This window comes from Arvicanthis niloticus, chromosome 9 (genome assembly GCF_011762505.2).
Source record: "Arvicanthis niloticus isolate mArvNil1 chromosome 9, mArvNil1.pat.X, whole genome shotgun sequence".
Lineage (NCBI taxonomy): Eukaryota > Metazoa > Chordata > Mammalia > Rodentia > Muridae > Arvicanthis > Arvicanthis niloticus.
This window is the reverse complement of record NC_047666.1, coordinates 82,980,930-83,000,070: the sequence shown is the minus strand read 5'-3', so window position 1 is coordinate 83,000,070 and position 19,141 is coordinate 82,980,930. Positions and strand designations below refer to the sequence as shown.

General features: G+C 45.7%; 1 protein-coding gene across 1 annotated transcript in view; it reads left to right on the top strand.

Moving 5' to 3' along the window:
• Itpr2 (inositol 1,4,5-trisphosphate receptor type 2) overlaps positions 1–19,141 on the top strand; it is a 381,718-nt gene that overhangs the window by 341,768 nt on the left and 20,809 nt on the right. The window contains exon 55 of the mRNA XM_034511341.2: positions 5,204–5,364. Coding sequence (XP_034367232.1) covers positions 5,204–5,364 — 161 coding nt within the window. The remainder of the gene's footprint in view (positions 1–5,203; positions 5,365–19,141) is intronic.

The following is a 19,141-nucleotide window of genomic DNA, read 5'->3' as shown; positions in this document are numbered from 1 at the left end:
ATTGTAAACTATTTGGGTCACAATGAAGAACGGAGACAGATATCTTTAGTCAGAAAAACACACAGTGGGTAATAAATGTCAGGGGTAGCACATGCCTGCAACCCTCACAATCAAGAAACAGAGGCATTTGAGAGCATACAGTTGAAGCCGGCTTTTCTTACACATCAAGTTCCAAGACAGCCAGGGCTAAGTAGTGAAACACTGTCTCACAAACAGAATAAACAAGAAGAGAAACAGATAAATGTAAACACACATGCAGATCTCCGGTAAGCACAGCAGCATGCTCTCCCTGGCAGTCATGGTCTTCTTGATTACGTTGGAGTTGGGATACAGCGCAACTTAAGAACTTTGACACAGCTATTGTCAGTCTGATGGGATGTGATAAGCAACCCAGGAAAGGACGGAAGAGTGACAAGGTGTCCGAGAGGCAGCAAGATAGGAAGGGATTGACTGAGTGTGGAATAGCATTGTCGTGGCACCTTAAGTTGCCTGTAAAGCAAGGATTCAACAGAAAAGTTCATGGTTGAGATAGCCAGGAACACAGCAGTGTAAGAATTCTATGGCCAGATGACGGCCTAGCCACAGCCCTTGATGAAGGAGACTCTCTGTAGAATAGCAAGAATCCAGCATGGCTGACTAGGAACCAGTGGGGGAGTGGGAGGGGTCGAGGAGGCAAGATCAGAGCCACAGTGGGCCAGGCCACATGGGAGTTAGCACATAAATGTTGCAGGAGACACAGACAAATGAAATTCACCATTGTGTTTAATGTTCTCGTCTCTATGAACGACTAGTTGGTGTAACCTATGTAAAAAAGGAGTTTATTTGGGCTCATAGTTCAGTAAATATAGAAGATACACCTTGGCAGCAGGCAAGACATAAGCATGGGCCGTGCCCTGCCTGTGCCTTGGTAGATAAGGGAGCAGAAGGCAGATAATGCTGGTGCTCAGCTGCCTTTCCCTTTCTCCTTCTTGACTGTCCTTTGTACCTGGCCCATGGAATGGTGTCTCCAATGTACAGGGCAGGTCTTCCCATGTCAGTCAGTCATCTCTGGAAATAGCCTCACAGACATGCCCAAAGGTATCATTTAATCCAATCAAACTTTAATCCGTCAGAAATTGTGGCGATAGATCAGTGGGCAGGGTTTCAAGCATGAGAGCCTGGTGCAGCTGCCACAGGTTTGTTAACTGCAACCTCATGGGGGACAGAGGCACAAGCATCTCTGGAGGGTGCTAGCTGCCTGTTTATTTCCAGCTTCGATATGAGAACCTGCCTCAAGTGAAGAGGTCAGAGAGTGACAGAGAAGCACACACACATGCACTAGCACACACGCTCACACACGTAAACCCGTGTGTGCATGATCATCACGCCATCCATGTCTACATGGAATTCAGCTGTAACTAGACATCTACATTTTATCTGACATATATTTTACCTAATGTCTATGCAATGCAAGCCCTTCTTACAGGGTATTGTGCAGGATTGCTGCAGGAGCCAAGGACAGTCATCATTGGTCAGGTTTTCCAAGTCATTCTATTTTCTATGCTGAGAGAGGAGGGCACAGGGGACACAGGCAGGTCCAGGCAGCCAATGAGATGATCCGAATATAAGGGATGGCATCAGCAGAGGAGGTACTCAGCACAGGCGTGCATACGTGTTGGAGGAAAAACACAGGTATTTCAGTGTGCATTGGGTTTGGAATGTTTGAGAAGCAGAGAGATGTCAGGATGATTCCCAGGCTTGTGATGTGGACAACACTGAAGTGGCCGCTAAGTAAAGAGAGGGATGCTGTGGAGGACGAGGGGGCTGGAGCTCACGGTGGCATGGGTCAAGTGAAAGGAGGCACAGCTGGATTTTATACCATCTTCATTAAAAACATCCAATAACATAATTTAAAAAGTCAACTCATCAATTGGGGACAGATATATTAAAATGTATTTCTTTTGTAACTTGATGCCCGAGTGGCTTTTGAAACAAGCTCAGAGAAGGAGTAGTCAGGATTGGAAATACAGTTTGCTGGTCCCTTCCCCAGTATCTGAACAACAAAGGCAAACCCAGTCCCAACATCTCCCCACACCAGTAAGATGCAGTTTTCCATAGATGTTTCTCTTCATCCCCATCCACTCTCTCTAATAAGCTTCTCAGTTTCAAGAGGAAAGTCTTACTACTCAAATCCTTCCCACAATTCTACCAGAAGCTGGAAATGTGGCTCGGGGTACTGGCTAGTTCTTTTTCAACTTGACATAAGCTATAGTCTGAGAGGAAGGAACTTCAACTTCAAAAAAAAATGCCTCCATAAGATGGGGCTGTAAGCAAACCTGCAGGGCATTTTCTTAACTAGTGATTGCTATGGAAGGCCCAGCCCATTGTGGGTGGTACCCTGGGAATGGTGGTCCTGGGTTCCATAAGAAAGGAGGCCGAGCCAGCCAGTAAGCAGCACCTCTCATGGCCTCTGCATCAGCTTCTGCCTCCAGGTTCTTGTCCTGACTTTCCTTCAGTGATGGACAATGAAGTGGAAGCCAGATAAACCCTTTCCTCCGTAGCTTGCTTTTGTCATGGTGTTCTACCACAGCAGTAGGGTTACTAAGTAGGACACAAATGTGTTTCGGAGAGGACTGTGGAAGGACTTTGGAATTTTGGTCTACAAAAGCCATGGAGTGTTGTGCGCTCAGTGGGATGTTCTGTAGGAGCTTGGAAAACAAGAATGTTGAAATCACTGCAGAAGATGGAGGCCTGGCTCATGGCATTTCAAGGGGAAGTTCAAAGACTATCAATATCAAGGCCATTTGTCATTTGAATTGAGATATTGTGGTTCTGGTTAGCTGGGGCTGAAGAATCAGCCGTGATTAACAGGAGACCCAGCACCACTGAAGCGAAACCTTTGCTTTTCTGACAATTGATGCTGGTTAGCTGGAGCTGAGACAATAACAGTGATTGAGAAGAGATCAGCATCACTCAGGTGAGAGCTTCTGGGAAGTGTTTCCTGAGTGTCAGCACACAGAAGCTGCGTTCCAGAAGTGGCCGAGAGTCTACCTTGTGTTGGCAGACAAAATTGGTGGTGTAAGAATCACTCAGGTGCTACTAGTTTTGAGGGGCATGAAGGGGTCATGAAAAACAGCTGAAGGTTAGTGCTGTGAGAGGCCATTGGTGAAGATACATCCTCAGTAGCTGTTGAAGGCCCGGGATTAAAGGGGTCATGCAGAGAAGAGAGGCTTAGCACCATGAAGAGAGCCTAGGAGAAGCTATTGGTGAAAGTGAAGGCCAGTTGCAGTAGAAACCTCAGCATTTTGGAGATGTCAGTACCATGAGATAACCACCAAGAACAGCAGCAGCAGTGGAGTGGAGCCTGCCCCAGCTTAGAAGGATAGTTGTATTTGCTGCAGAGGGCAGAGCTAGGTAAGTGACCCAAGCCCCTTAGAGGAGCTCAGAAGATCACAAATGAGGCCCAGATACTGGACACTGAGTTATTTATACTGTTGGAGCTTGATTTTGCTTTGATCTGATTGTGGCTGTGCTCTGGCTTTTCCCTCTTGAAATAAAGTACTTAGCTTATTTTATTTTACTTTTTCACTTTATAGGAGCCTGCCTACACTTGAGAGACTTTGAATTTTTTTATTAAAAAAGGTTGAACTTTAAAGTATTTGCATTTGTAAGGCTGAGGGACTTTTTTTTTGTTGTTGTTGTTGTTTTTGTTTGTTTGGTTTTTTTTTTTTGGTTTTTTTTTTTTTTGGTTTTTTTCAAGACAGGGTTTCTCTGTGTAGTCCTGGCTGTCCTGGAACTCACTTTGTAGACCAGGCTGGCCTCGAACTCAGAAATCCGCCTGCCTCTGCCTCCCAAATGCTGGGATTAAAGGCGTGCGCCACCACCGCCCGGCGTGAGGGACTTTTAAGTTTGTAAAATGTTTTATATTGAGATGTTTATATTAGTTAATATGTCATCTTGGGAATGAACAAGAAAGGTTATAACTTTACAGTGAGGTGTTTGTGTGTCAAGGTGACAAGGGATGAATTGTGCTGGCTAGTTTTATGTCAACTTATGACACAAGCTGAAAGGACGAACCTCAATTAAGAAAATGCCTCCATAAGATTGGGCTGTAGTCAAGTCTGTAGGGCATTTTCTTAATTAGTGATCGATGGGGAGGGCCCAGTCCATTGTGGGCAGGGTCATCCCTGGGCTGGTAGTCCTAGGTTCTATTAAGAAAGCAGGCCGAGCAGGCCAAGAAGCAGCACTGCTCTATGGCTTCTATATCAGCGGCTGCCTCCGGGTTTCTGTCCTGTTTGACTTTTTTCCTTGGCTTCCTTCCCTCAATGGTGGACTTTGGTGTGGAAGCAGAAGCCAGATGAACCTTTCTTTCCTCCCTAACTTGCTTTTGGTCATGGTGTTTCATCAGAGCAGTAGTGACTCTAACGTGGACACCTGGAAACTCAAGTGGCCACCCATCCCCAACTTCCCCAAGTATGGCGGGCTGGAGGCCCAGAGGAGTGTCCTTGCCCCTGCACAATGGCTGTCTCTAGTGGAAGGCTTTTGCTGGTTGCAAGTGAAGCTGAAGACATGGTTCAGCTGCTTTACTTTAACCCAAGGCCTAAATAGAATCTTTTGTTTTACTGCCATGATGAGCCAGTATTCTTTTTATTTTTTGAAATCTTTGTGTGTGCCTGTGTATACATGCCTGTGTGTGTGCATGCACTCGTGTGTGCACATGTGCACTGGCCTATGTGAGTACAGACATACACATGCCATAGTACATACATGTGCAGATCAGAAGACAACTTTGGAGTCACTTCCTGCCTTCTGCCTTGTTTTGAGGCAGGGTCTCTGATGTGATTCTGAAGCCTGTGAGCTTCAAGGCAATTCTCCTGTCTCTGCTTCCCATCTCACAGGAGGTGTGCTCAAATTATAGAGTCATTCTACTAAACTGGACCTTTTTTGGATTTCAGGAATCAAACTCAGATCACCTGACTTGGGTGGTGAATGTTTTTACCTCTTGAGTCATCTCCTGGCGTCTCCCAAGCCTATAAACCACAGCCTTTTTTATCTAGAGCTTTTTTATATTGTTGCTTTCAATTATAACAACGTTTTAAAGTGGCACACTTTCTCAGAAAACAGGTTTATTGTTGATTTTCAATAATGGCTGTGTCTGATTTTTATGCTAAGAAGTCCTGATTAAAAGAAAGATTACATACACAGTGTTTGCTGTGTCTTGCAGGCCTGGAGAGGGACAAGTTTGATAACAAGACAGTGTCCTTTGAGGAGCACATCAAGTCAGAACACAACATGTGGCATTACTTGTACTTCATCGTCCTGGTGAAGGTGAAGGACCCGACAGAATACACAGGGCCTGAGAGCTACGTGGCTCAGATGATCATGGTGAGTAAGGCTTCCTTGGCTAGTCCTAATTCCCAAGCTGTGACCATATGGCAACTCAGGCCTTTAGTGTCCTTGTCGCCCTTGCCCTCCTCTTGGGCAAGAAATGTTCTAGCTCTGTCTTTTTGTGAGCCTTTAAATAGGCCTGTCAGTCACCGGAGAATCTCCACATTGCTGATGTCATCCTCCTTCTCTAAGCAAATTTGGCCCTGGTGCATAGATAGCATCCTTCTATGTAGTGAAGAGCTTCCTGTTGATGTCTCTGACCTCTGACCCCTAAACCCTGACCCTAAGCCACCCAAGACTCTTAATCATCACTGAATGCCATCACCTGGAACTGTAGGCAAATGTGCTGCCACGCTGCCACACCGCCACGCCTGACTTTTACACAGATGCCAAAGATCCAAACTTGACTCCTTATGATTTCAAACAGCAAGCACTTTGCCTACTGAACCACCATCCAGAACTGAAAGATTTATATTGCTCATGGTTCCAAGGGTTTAGTACCTGGCTCTGCGTTTGGGGCCCAGTGCAAAGCAAGGAATCATAGCAGTGGTGTAGCACACAGGGAGTTGCTCACCTAATGGCCAGCAGAAAGCAGAGCTATCCACAGCTAAGCCAACAAGATGCAGAGAAGAGCAGGAACAGGAAGGTGCCAGGGCAAAATGGAGACCCTAGGGATATGCGCCAGTAACCTACTTCTCCCAGTGAGACCTTACTTTTCAATAGTCTACTCAGATAGCAAATTCAACAGTGTATTAATCCACTCATTGGGTCAGAGCCCTGGAAGTCTAATTGTCTCTAGAAAAGTCCATATCCTCATGGTCCCACCCACATGGGCCCTACCGATCTCTCAGGTGTGTATCCATACAATCAAAGTGACAATCAAGATTAATCATACACTCAGGGCTTCCTTGGTTCCTCAGTCTCACTGTGACAGTGACTCACTTGGAGAAAGTTCTGAGAGATGGCAGAAAAGCCAGCTGAGCAACAAATGTTGGCATCTGTGTGTGGGTTCACAAGTAACAGAAATCCACTGATGGTTATTGCCGAGGGAATGGTGTGGCCTAGCATAGCATCCGGCAGCGGGGTGCAAGCTCATAGGAAAGGAGAAGATAGAACCACAGATGGTGTCTAGCAAGGAGTGAAAGTGAGGCAGGACTGTGGAAGGACTGGGGAGGAGGAGGGACAGCGACACCTAGCACCAGAGCCTGGGCATGGGAGGAAGGTGGTGTGGCAGTGGTATAGGCCCCTCTGTTAGGAGGAGAAGCTATTTGAAGAAGTGGAGAGTCATGAATCTTTAGGTCACTTTCTCAGCTGTTGAGGCTGAGGGGCCCTGGGGCTTGTGAGTGAGTCCCGAACCTACCTCTTACCATCACATAAAGTGGAGAAACTCCTGAGTTCTCCCCACAGACAGCAGTGTGTACGCTCAGGGACCCAGCATCCCTGCCTGGTATACTGCATAGACTCTTGCTCTCCGTGATCTCCTTGTGTGTGTCGCTTTGAGATGAGGCCTTTCTTTGTCATCCAGGTTGTCCTGGAACTCACGATCCTCCTGCCTTCACTCTCCCAGTGCTGGCATTATAAGCCTGTGCAGCCACCATCCCTGGCAAGTGTAGGGACTTAAACAGTTCTTACTGTGACAGCCCACATAGGGTGGCCATCAAAGCCGTTAGGGGAGGCCAGTGAAGGGAGGCAGTGTGAAGAGAAAGAGATAGAGACCAAAGCACGGCTGGGGACTTTCTGCTTAGGAGATGGAAGACAGACTCACAATGGATGAGTAAGAAGACAGCAGAGGCCCCAGGGGCAGGGTTTGGACGTCAGCGTTGGAGTTCAGTGGCCACAAGAAGCCAGGAGGGAGAGGCAGGTGTGAGCTCTGGGTTCTGTGAGATGGAAATCTCTCCCTGCAGAGAAATCCACAGAGAAGACCTGACGCCATCTTCAGCCTGGACATTCAGAGCAATCAGTTTTATCAAGCAGTCCCTCTTGAGTGTCTGAGTATCTCAGTTCTTATTCATAGTCCTGACCCGCCTTCATACGTCAGAGCCCTTTTCCAGAACATCTCAGGAGAGATAAGAGCCCACAGGCTTAGGCCTGGAAAAGTCTTGTCCTGGCTGTGTGACTCCGAGGAAACAGGCTTCTTCCCTGAATTTTAATGAGCAGGAGGGGGACAGCATATTAGCTCAAGTCTGACACGAACAAGACCATGCATGTGGAAGAGCGCTGATTTTGGAAAATGGAATGCCAGTACATTACACACCCAACTCAGAAACTTCATTACTCCAGGCTTTATGGGGCATGGGGGCAGGGCTTGTGATCCTGACCCTCCAACAGAGAGAGAGACTAGCATATACAATTCCATATCCAAATCCCCAAGCTCACAGTGCTTCTTGGGGTTAGAATCGGAAAGCATGTTTGTGCTTCTGTGCCTGGCCAGTGACAGAATCTATCCATCTTAATGAGAACCCTAGACATGTACTTCTTAATAACCAGGGCACAGACAAAGCAGATACTTCCGGGAGGTGGTAAAGGAAGGTGTTGGAAGCTCAGGGTTATGTGTGCATTTTCTCCTGGCAAGCAAACCTTCCTCAGTGATCAGAGGAGCACCACTTGGCACTAGTGTTCACTGGGGAATAGAATATGAGAGAGGAAAAGGATGGAGCAGCCAAGAAAGCTGGGGTGGAGAGGCAGAACTCGGCAAGCTGGGTGAACATTTGGGAACTCCTGGCTTTCCTTGGTGACAGCTTTTGAGCACCAAGAAGCCGGTTTGCTCTCCCTGTTACCCCAAGGTAAGGGGATGTCTGAGGAGTAGCGAACAGAGACTTTTGGAGAAAGTGTGCACAGCTTTAAGCTGTCACCCTAACAATGGGAGGGGGTCATTCTCCCACACTTAGTGTCATCTGCAGAGATGCATTAGGGGGCTTTGGTGATACTCGCTACTTAATTTGACAAAGCATCCCAGACCAAACCAGCACTGCACATACAAGGTGGTCCCTGTGTATTCAGGGAATCTGTCTTGTGGTATCCTGATGGCACTGTCTGTCCCTCGGACCCCTTAGCTACCTCTGTGACTGTAGCTTTTAGGGGATACTCACTAGAATATCACAGTTCTAACCCCCTCTGTTCCTTCAACTCTTAGCTGACAATACTTCCCAAACCTTCAGCTTTTTTGTTAGTGTGACCGTCTGTTTTGATGCACATTTACACAGACTGTAAGTTCACTCAAGGCCGTACCAGGGCATGTTGTGATTCATTGCTCTGCATTCTACCGGGGCGGCGGATATCAGACATGGGTGTTAGAAGCAATTCAGGAGACATGGGTTATCCCCACCAGGCTAGCAGCTGTGCTGAAGGTTTAGTATCCAGCTGAAGGAGAAGTCGTCATTCACTCGGGGAAGCTTAAAGCATTTGCTAAATGAAGAAACAAAACGACTAGCGAATGACTGAATGAATAATTTCATTTTAGCCCTCTGGTAGCTGGATATAACTTATAGAAACATGCACCAGCATAGTTACGACAAGAGGCTGACATTTAAATTTCCCATCATGGAAGCACCATTTCCTCTCTTTAAAACCAGAAGGTGAAGAAGATGCACAGGCTTATGTCACTCACACTGTCTTTCAACATGGCCTCTTCCTGGTGGGCAAGGGCCGCCTCCCACATACACCCACAGGAGGATGCTTCACATGAATGGGACATGAATGGGAGAGGGGAGCTTTCAGTTTATCTTGGCCTCAAGAATGGATACCACCAAGAAAGAGTTTCTCTCTATGATAAAATGTCCAAAGAGCAGCTTAAGAGAGGAAGGGTTTTTAATGGCTCGTGGTTCAGGGAATGTAGTTTATCGTGTGTTGCGTGGTGGCGGTAGTGCCTGAGGCCACTTCTTTGGTGAGTCGGGAAGCAGGGGCAGGAGGATGTAAGCGTTTGGCTTCTGTCCACCCTTTTCTCCTTTTACTTAGTCTGTGGCTGGTGAGGAGCCCATGAGGAGGTGACTCACCTTAGAGTGGGCCTTCCCTCCTCAAATAAGTCCCTCTGGAAATGCCCTCACAGACACACCCAGAAGTATGTCCTCTACGTGATTCTAAATCCCGTCAAGCTGTCCAGTCAAGCTAACATGAAGGTGAGCCATCAGAAGTGGCATGGTCTTTCCTGTGAGAAAGCGAATCACTCCACACTGTAGCCACACAAGGAGCGAGAAAGACTAATGACTCTCCACACGTGGATTTCAGCCTGCAACTTGAAATCTGTCTTGTTTAGTTAAACCGTATTTGTGAGCAGTAGCCCCCGAGGGCAGGGGATGTTTGGGTTCACGGAAGACATCAAATTGTCTGAGATTTATGTGTGGCTTGACAGTGCCATTTTCCAACTGGATTTCCTGCATTATTGTTATGTGTTATAATTATGAAATTATGTGTTCTGACTCCATTCTTTTAATCTACACTGATTATGTAATTGGATCTAATGAAGCCAATTATGTAACTGCTTCGTTTTTAACTAAAACACATTTTAAAGACTTGGGGGCTTAATAAGACACTTTTGAAAATGTTTCCGCGGCAAGGCAAGCCACGCCCTTGCAGTTCAAGACACACAGTTAAGTCATGGTGCACATGCAGGCGGCCACCACCTTCGCTGCCCACACTGTAAGTGGAGACGTGTGTCTTTGGCTCCAGAGGGCTGGGGTGCGGAGCCCAGTACATTGTTCTTGCGTTCTACCTAGCATTCCTATAAAGGTCCATGAATTGCTGCCTTTTAACATGCGTGTCCATCCCTTTATGATCCCTTTCACTGTTGCCACTGTGTGAGGGAAGTGCAGTGTCCAGCAGTGTGGCTGCCTCTCACTGTGGGGGTCCTGCACCTCAAACTCTGTATCCCAATGCTAAACGTGGAAGTAAAAGGGTTGAGCTTCATATTGTCAAGATGTTTTTGGTAGATAGAACTGACCTGGAGGGCAGAGCTAAGGGCAAAGCAAATGAGGTAAGGTCACCACCCAGCAGCAGGGCACTAATTGAATTGATCAGAAACTTCAGGGAGTTGTCAAGAAGCCATGGAAGTGGGGTAGTGGCACATGCTGTACCTACAGTGAACTTGGAACAGAATCCAGGTGAACTATGTAAAACTGGGGGTATCCCACTGTCCCTGGCTGTCCTGGGGTATCCCACTGTCCCTGGCTATCCTGGGGCAGGCATTCATGGAGGGGAACACCTTCGAGTCGGGCTCAGGGCAACAGGGAGAGATGACATCTGCAGAGCTTGAGACGGCGGGTAATTCAACAAGGTGTTCTGAGCTATTTCAGCATTTGCACAATCCCATCTCTGTGCGCAAGTTAGGCATGGTCTGCAGATAAGCAAAGCCCTCTTGAGGAATTGCTGTAGAGATTCAATAAAATCACACATGCTAATGAACTTGAATCTTCATCAAAGCTGCATAACAGTCAAGGGGGTTCTGATAGTGCTACCCCCACTATACATCTGAGCAGATGGGGGTGCTGTGTTGGTGATGTGGTGGTGTGGTGTGACTACCACACAAGAGTAGTCAGCACAAGCCTATTGGTCAGTACCTCTGTATAACAGAGAAGCTCTGCTTTCCCCACCAGCCTACGCTGTCCTCAGCCCACCCAGCAACACACTCAGTCCTGTACAGAGGAGTGATTTTAAGAATTCAGTCCACAGGGCAGGGAGTAGACCTGGCCAGGAGACAGGAAGTCAGATGACAGCCCTGCAGTGGCAGGGAAGCCTGAGAGGAATTCTAATGGGAAGAGAGAACTGGTTCCCAGCCGGCTGGTGAGGGAGGCTCCCTGCAAAACAAGAATCATAATTGCAGCCATGACAGTGCAGGCTGCCTCTTGTTAACTTGACAAGGGTTTTCTGGACAGCACTCTGCACCAGATCGTGATAAACACGAGTCAAGCGTCTCCACCCTCCCGGGATCTAGTCTACAGAGTCACAGTCCGGAGAGAGGTAGGACAGACTTGCCAACAGCCAGAGAGATCTCAGAACAAGCCACGCATCTCATTGTTCCCCCACGGGAGTTCTTCCCTGGAACTCCCACACAGGCTAGCCCCAGCCTGCTTTGCTGCTACACTACAGCTGTCTTGAATTTTTTTTAATGCTTCTCTTATCATCCTCAGTCCATTGCTTCCTTTCCCTTTGGTCCTTACTGCCTTTAGTTTCATATTCGTTCATATTCCCTTCTCTCTCTCTCTCTCTCTCTCTCTCTCTCTCTCTCTCTCTCTCTCTCTCTCACACACACACACACACACACACACACACACACACACACACACACACACACATTCTCTCTCATTTTTCTGGCTTTCGAGACAAGGGCTTACTCTGTAATCCAGGCTAGTCCCAAACCTTGCCATCCTCCTGCTCCAGCACCTAGCATGTCAGGGTTCTAGGTGTGAGCCTCTAACACGGGTATTTGTGTTAAGCCTTGTATTATTTTACCTCCTGGCTTCTTTATTCGTGTTACAACACAAACCCCACTAGTACATTTACACATCTGTGTTGTTCTCTGGTGTATTTCTAGTCTAGAATTGGTGCCTGGTACATAGTAGGCACTTGCATAGATTTACTGAACAAAACAAACAGAGCAGAGAGGACAGAGCAGCAGACTCTGCACAAGGGACAGTTCACAGACAAGACTCTGAGGGAAGCTGAACCTTAAAAATGGGGATTTTGACAGAAGGGCCAGAGAGAAATGTTGTCCAGGCAGGATATGTATTTTAGAACAAGGGAGGGAGGGAGGGAGGGAGGGAGGGAGGGAGGAAGGGAGGAAGGAAGGAAGGAAGGAAGGAAGGAAGGAAGGAAGGAAGGAAGGAAGGAAGGAATCACAGCAGTGTGTGCAAGCTCTCACAGGTGCACATTCCCGTGTTAAACCATTTAGTGGCACTGTCACAGGAAGACTGAGGCTCACTCAAGGTCATCAGTGAATAGGACGTGAAGCATCGTCCACTCTCCGTCCTTCCAAGGCCAATGGGTGGGGGTGCCTTCTGATTCTCCTGTTAGCAGAAATAAAGATTCCTAGTAACTAGCTAAACAGTCCTAGAAGTATCATCAAAAATGTCTTAAAAATGCAAGCTTGCGGTTTTCTGTGTCTGAAAGGTGGATCCTCTCAGCAAATCTAAGTGAGCCCTTGTATGTTCCAGGCACTAGGCTGGACCTACGGTGGCAGGACAAACCCCAGTGCTTCCGTTTCCCTCGAGATTGAATTCAAAGGAAGTGTAAGAGACAGGAAGTAAATAAGAAAGCAGCAACAGTCCTACACTTGGCAGTATTGCAGAGCTGAGGGGTCTGGCTGCAAAACTCAGGACCTACCAGGGAGGCTAACTTCATGTCAGACCTGGGAGCTTGAGGAGACTCTGATAGGTGGGGCTGGAACTGGGGGAGGAGCCACACAGGTCTGTTTAGGAAAACAGAAGATAAAGAGGTCAGGCGCTTAACCCGAACCCAGAAGCCAGAGTGCAAAGGATTTGTGAGCTTGGAGTTTTTATTCTACCCAGAATGTTAAGAAAAGCCCTTCAGAGAGAGTGCACCAAAGAGGCAGGGCCGGCCGAGATGGCCATATGAGAAAGCCTACTGTGGGGCAACAAGACGGGTAAAGGCATTTATTCAGTGGGTCTTTACTGCCAAACCTGAAGACTTGAGTTCAATTCCCAGGGCATGCATTGAGGAAGACAGAGCTGACTCTCGAATTTTGGCCTCTGACCTACACACACATACACACACACACACACACACACACACACACACACACAGTGGGGGTGGGGGAGGGGATTAATTAAAAAGAAAGCACGTATGTGACCTAAATAACAAGCCACCTTGAAAACAGAAGTCTAGAAAGAGTCGTTTCCAGCCACAAGGAAAGCTAAGAGCACATGTTGAGGGAGCGCCACAGATGAGGAAGTAGAGCCTCGAGAACCCTAGTTTTCTAGTCTGGGTGATTTCTTGCAGTTGGGGGTGCTAAACTATAGAAGAGAGAATAGAGTTGCACGGGCAGTGGTGAGGAGATGTGGTCAGCTCAGGCTGGCTTCCCATCCGAGGGCAGAGGGCCCAAGGAGAAACTGAGGACATGAGATGAGGTCCAAATGGGAACTCAGAAATGAACTATTTCTTAGCTAAGAGAGATGGCTCAGAAGTTAAGAGCACTTACTGCTCTTGGAAAGGACACAGGTTCTATTCCCAGAACCCCCCATGGTGGCTCACAGCTGTCATAACTCCAACTTCATAGGATCCAATGCCCTCTTCTGGCCTCTGTGGGCACCAGAAACACATTGAATTATACATACATACATACATACATACATACATACATACATGCAAGCACTGACTGATACACATAAAATAAAAATGAATAATAAAACCCCCTAAAGTATTCATGAACCAATGGTGATAAAGTCATATGTCACTCATGTGTCCTTGGTGGTCGAAGTCACAGGTTTTACAAGGCTGCCAGGGAGACTGTGTGGAGTGGGTGGAAAAGGGGTGCTAGCTCTCCAGAAGGTGCTGTGATGACAGTCTTGAATCTGATTATGCTGTGTCCGCCACCCAGATCTAGCTCAACACACATAGAACCAGAGAGAAGAAAACTTTCTCTAAAAGAGTGTAACTTTCACCAGCCAGGGAACCAAGACATGGTCTGACCAGTCAGATACCTTGTGACCTGAGATAATAAGGTTTTCTCTGAAATTAAGCTGCAATCTCAGGTGTTTGGAGCAAATGACCCAGATTTGTTGAGCGTATAGACCCCCCCCAGTCATTTATCTTCAGCTTACAGAGCAGTGTTCACATCTCGAATTCTCATAGCCCCAGTGAAAAGCTCTCTCCCTGCTGTGCCAAAGAAAAGTCTCATTTCCCAGTCCTGGTCATTACTGTAAGATCTTGTTGAATTCTCGGTTGGCTTTCTGGAATAATAATATCCACATTGTTAGGACCGATACATTTTACTCAGAAATGCTGGCTTTCTTCCAGAGAGTAACAGATACTGTCACAATGTGAGTTGTGGGAATAAGAATGTACAGTAAAGCTGCAGGACCCTAGCTGACGGCTTTAATAGGCCAGACCAGCCGGAGCTACATTCCAGGCAGTTAGTCACTCGTTAGACGGTCCTTGAGTTAGGGAAGGTTATCAGCAGGCAAGCTCATTTCCATAGGGTTTCTGTGCTATTACCTTTTTAAAAAAAAAAAATCTTGGAAAAACTAATGCAGAATGTTACAAAAATGATCCAGCATTTCTGTTTTGGAGATCAGCCATTCGATATCATGTCGGTGGGCTCTGATACCCTGAGATTTAGAGATGACAGTGTTTTGAAATAATAGCACTGTAGTTAAGTGACTCTCTGGGTCTGTCTCCTCACCTCAGAATGATGAGTGTGTTCTTTACTGAGATCCTGTGTGCGTTTACATGCATCCTCATGTCTACTGAGCTGAGTGGCTCAGGCTGTTGCACAAGTCCTTCAGTGTTCCCCGCCTATTGAAAGCCTTGGTGTAATTCAAATAACATAGCCAGATTTAAATACTACTTTGCATGTGTGAAATATTCTTAGGCTATTTAATGCTCAAGGCCACTCTGCTATCAGGACATACTTTCCAATAAGAAAGCAATCAATGCTCAGCTTGCCTGTGCTTATTAAGTACTGAGCCTCTGTTAACCTGAAAGTCAGAGACTCCATAAAAAACTGTATTGCCAGGAACTCTGGTCCACCTGATCTGTCAAGGTCTAGGACACTTGTTACCACGACAGCATGAATTGCAAAGAGGCCTGCAGCTCTGCAAAGGGATAATCCCCTGGGGTTTTCCTTCAGCTGCCTTGGATATGCCAAGCTGTGCTCTAAAGGTCATGAGTCCTGCTTGACACTCAGTAGCCCTGTGACTGTGGGAAAGGATGAATTCCAAGGACTTGGATGATGGGAATCTAGGTGATTTCCAGGGGCTCTGCTGCTTCACTTCTAAAATTCTGGTAACTCTAATATTTGATGCGTATCTTCACATTTACTTTTGAGAGCCGGCATTTATTTTATATAGTGAGCATAAAGACAGTTGTACTGGCCTGTTACCCTCACAGTGACATCTCTGTCTCAGCCCCAGAAGGACAAACTGAATAGGGACAGACCCCAAGTTTTTCTCAAATATCTAGAGCAAAACCTTCTGAGAGAACATCCTAATTCCAACAGGGTACAAGAGCTGGGACATGTCTCGGGTCCTCGAACCTATGTGGCAGGGTCTGGGGGAATCTCCATTGTCAGTCAAGGACCCAGTGTGGAAGCAAGAAATTCAGTCTGCAGATGGTTTGCTTGGGCTTATGTTTGAGAACTACGGGCCCCTGGTAACTTGGTCCCTGTCACATTGTGCCTGAATTGAGGGTGCATTTCATGAAGGCATATGTGCGATACAGCAAAGATATGCACTCCACAGCACCTGGGAGAGAAAGGAGAAAGGGCATGGTCCCTGAAGCCCTTCATGGATGTGCTCCTGCTATCATCAGCCAGGTCCCACTAAACACTAAGCCCCCAACACTGGAGCCTTTGAGGAGCGGACCAGACCCAAACTAAAACCTGCCTACAGCAGCCTCTCCTGGAATAAACCTGACACTTCTTGTTATTTTTCCCAGGTTGCATCTTAGTTTGTCTCTGTTGCCTATTTTTCATCTCTTCATATAACTTCTTTGTTCCTTTTATTTTCCTATCTACATTTCATGAGCTTTCCTTTTCTCTGATTTCACGTCCCAAGCAAAGCTGACTCATGAAACCGAACCCTTTCCAATCTTCTTCATCTGTGTGTCTCACTCTCAGTGGCATGGTGGGTAAGATGTAATAAAAACTGAAACCAAACCATCTTTAATAAAGAAAATACAGTTTGGAGAACACAGGTGAACTGAGGAGAAAGAAATCAACCAGGCTGGAAAAAATAATCACAAAATATCAGGAAGGTTTCACACAGTACCTCTTGAAGGTGATTGTGGGGAAGATGGTTAAAATGTACATGAAGTGAGAGCTGCTTTGTTTGGCCTAAGTAACCCTGGAGCATTTTTCACATTGTCAAATCATTTCCAACAACAGTCTTTGAGTTTCACAGAGTTACCTTGAGACAATAGTCTACATCCAAGGATGTAAGTCAGGCAAATTCATCTCTAAAACAGAACCCACTGCCATTGTGCTATAGGATTCAGTGGACCAAGTTATCACGAAGAATTGCTTTATAGATTGAGAACTGGGGGGAAGTTAAGGTTTAGAATTATCTTCAAAGCCCAAAGTTCACATGTTGTTGGTTTTGGTTGGTTGGGTTTTGGTTTACTTTGGGGGGTTCTTTTTGTTTTTGTTTGTTTTTTTGTTGTTTTTTTTTTTTGTTTTGTTTTGTTTTTTGTTTTTCATTTTGGTCAATCCAAATTCAGAAGAAATATGTAGAGTTCAGGGTGGCATGGCTTTGACAGGAAGCTCTTTGCAAATGGCTCCAAGTGACTTTGGGTAGGGCCCAGTACCCATCTGATGTTTTCATCTGTTCACTGGGGAAAAGACGTCACTGGATTACAGAACTGGAAAAGTCTCCTTCCAGGGTTAGTTGAAAGGACAAAGAGGGTTTGTCTCCTTGTGTTGTTGGAGCATTAGCCTGGGCACTTTTGCTAGAACAGTACTTAGTAGGTTCATGTTATCGTAACTTCTCAAAAGAGAACGTTTCCCTGCAGGTCACATGGGCCATTTCATCCTGTGACAGACACGCGTGAAGTTCTACAGTGTGGGTGGGTAGAACAGCAGTCTCCCCAATACTGACTTTCTTGGGTTAGGGATATAGATCATTGTGGAGTGTCAGCCTAACACGAGCAAGGGACAGAGGCTGGCGCCTGGAACGGCAAACGGCAAGTTTTCTCTTTAGTCTTCTAATCCTAAATCTTAGAACAGCGGTGGAGAGGAGTGTGATGACTTGTTTTCATGTTAATTCAGCAATAAGAAGAGAGATATTTTATTCTGAAGTTAAGGCATACAGAGGGCCATGGCTGGGTAATCTTACTGAAGATATCCTGCCATCAAAAACTCTAAGCACAAGCTGAAGGGACAGTGTTCTGCAAACCATGCTTGGCAAAATAGGTGACTACACATATGAATATATCAAACTAAAATTAATGAAGGGAACAAGCAGCAAAACGTCATTAAAGACAGTCACGTGAGCTGAACTGTATCACTTATTTCTAATTCAGTCCGTTTTCTAATGTCTCCATTCTGTTGATGTAAATAGCTATGAATCTAGCAGAAACTGTATTTTCTGTTATCACATGGGCAGTGGTTTTTACGTCTTCAAAGGGAGGAGGAAGTGGGCCACACTGCTTTACAAGGTGTAGGAAAATAAGAATATTGCTGCATTACCACTGCCAACATGCAGTCAACAACAAGAGGATGTTTATCTGGTAATAAAGTGGATTCTCTCCCGGTGACTTTTAAAAAGATGTCCTATTTGTCGGGAACCAGCTCAGCCTGGAATGGTTTGAAGCAGGACACAACATCGGACATAGCTTTAAAGACTGATGGTCTCTGGCCTTCTAACTCTCTAACTATACTGAATGCTTGCTGATAACGTTTAAACAAGCCTAAAAACTTTCATGCTTATTCTATGGTTAAAAACCACTGGCTTGGGCAACTACCATCTGTTGCCTAGCAGCAGGGGGATTTAGTAAAAAAAAAAAAATTATATATATATAATTTCTATCACTCCCTTCTCTGTCCAGGCAGCCAGAAGCCTCTATGGCTAGGCTGGTTAATTCTTTGTGAACCAGAGAGGAAGGAAAGGAAAAGAATTAAGATGCTTTATATGAGCAAATATGCACAGACAACATATACATTCATACACACATTTACATTTTTATTCATATTCTCATACATTAACACATTCATATTTTTGTTGGGCCCAACCACCTGTCTCATAAATATTCATGCATGCTTATAAATATTCATGCTTAATACACACATATACCTGCATATGTACATATAGATAAACAGGCATGTACACTTGGATGGATGGATGGATGGATGGATGGATGGATGGATGGATGGATGGTCAGGCCAGAACTCCCCAAGCCAAACCATTCAACCAGCAACTTTATTTCTTCCTTCTGACCTTTTTATACCTTCTTAGACAAAAAGGTGTTTAGAAAATTATCTCAGAGATAAAGTGTTACATAAAATGGGAGTTACAGAGGATGTTGGTATTAAGTTCAAAGCAGTGTTTGATTCTAATGTGCTCATTATAAGTTCAAAGCAACAGCTTTCACATGACCTTGTCTTATCAGAGTGCACACCTGTGGCTATATCCTTGGACCTAAATGTTTTCCCTTGAACATAAATTTGTCCCAAGTCTATTTCTCTTTTTAGTGTTAATTATGAAAGCTCATTGTATTTCTTATTACGCAACCTTTACTTACTATATGAGGAGTAGGCACATTCTATTCTTGATTTTAACTTTATTACATCTTTCTAGAAAACAACTAAGACCATCTCTTGAAACTTCCTAAAATTATTTGGATCAAATCAGGACTTCTATAGAATCATTAATTCATCTAGACAGCATTAATTCATGAAAGCTCATCTTTATGTTGGTCTCCAGGAAATCTGATCAGTAGGGTGTGCTAATGCCCAGGCATCGTTATATTAATTTAATAATGACAGGAAAGGCATATCAGCTGCAAGAAGCAATCCTGAGGTGAAGTCTCTCTGGGTCTTGCCACTGAGCTCACCCATCACAGACCACAGAAAAATAGTGGGCCATCTCCAGGAAGGTCGCCTGCTAATCTT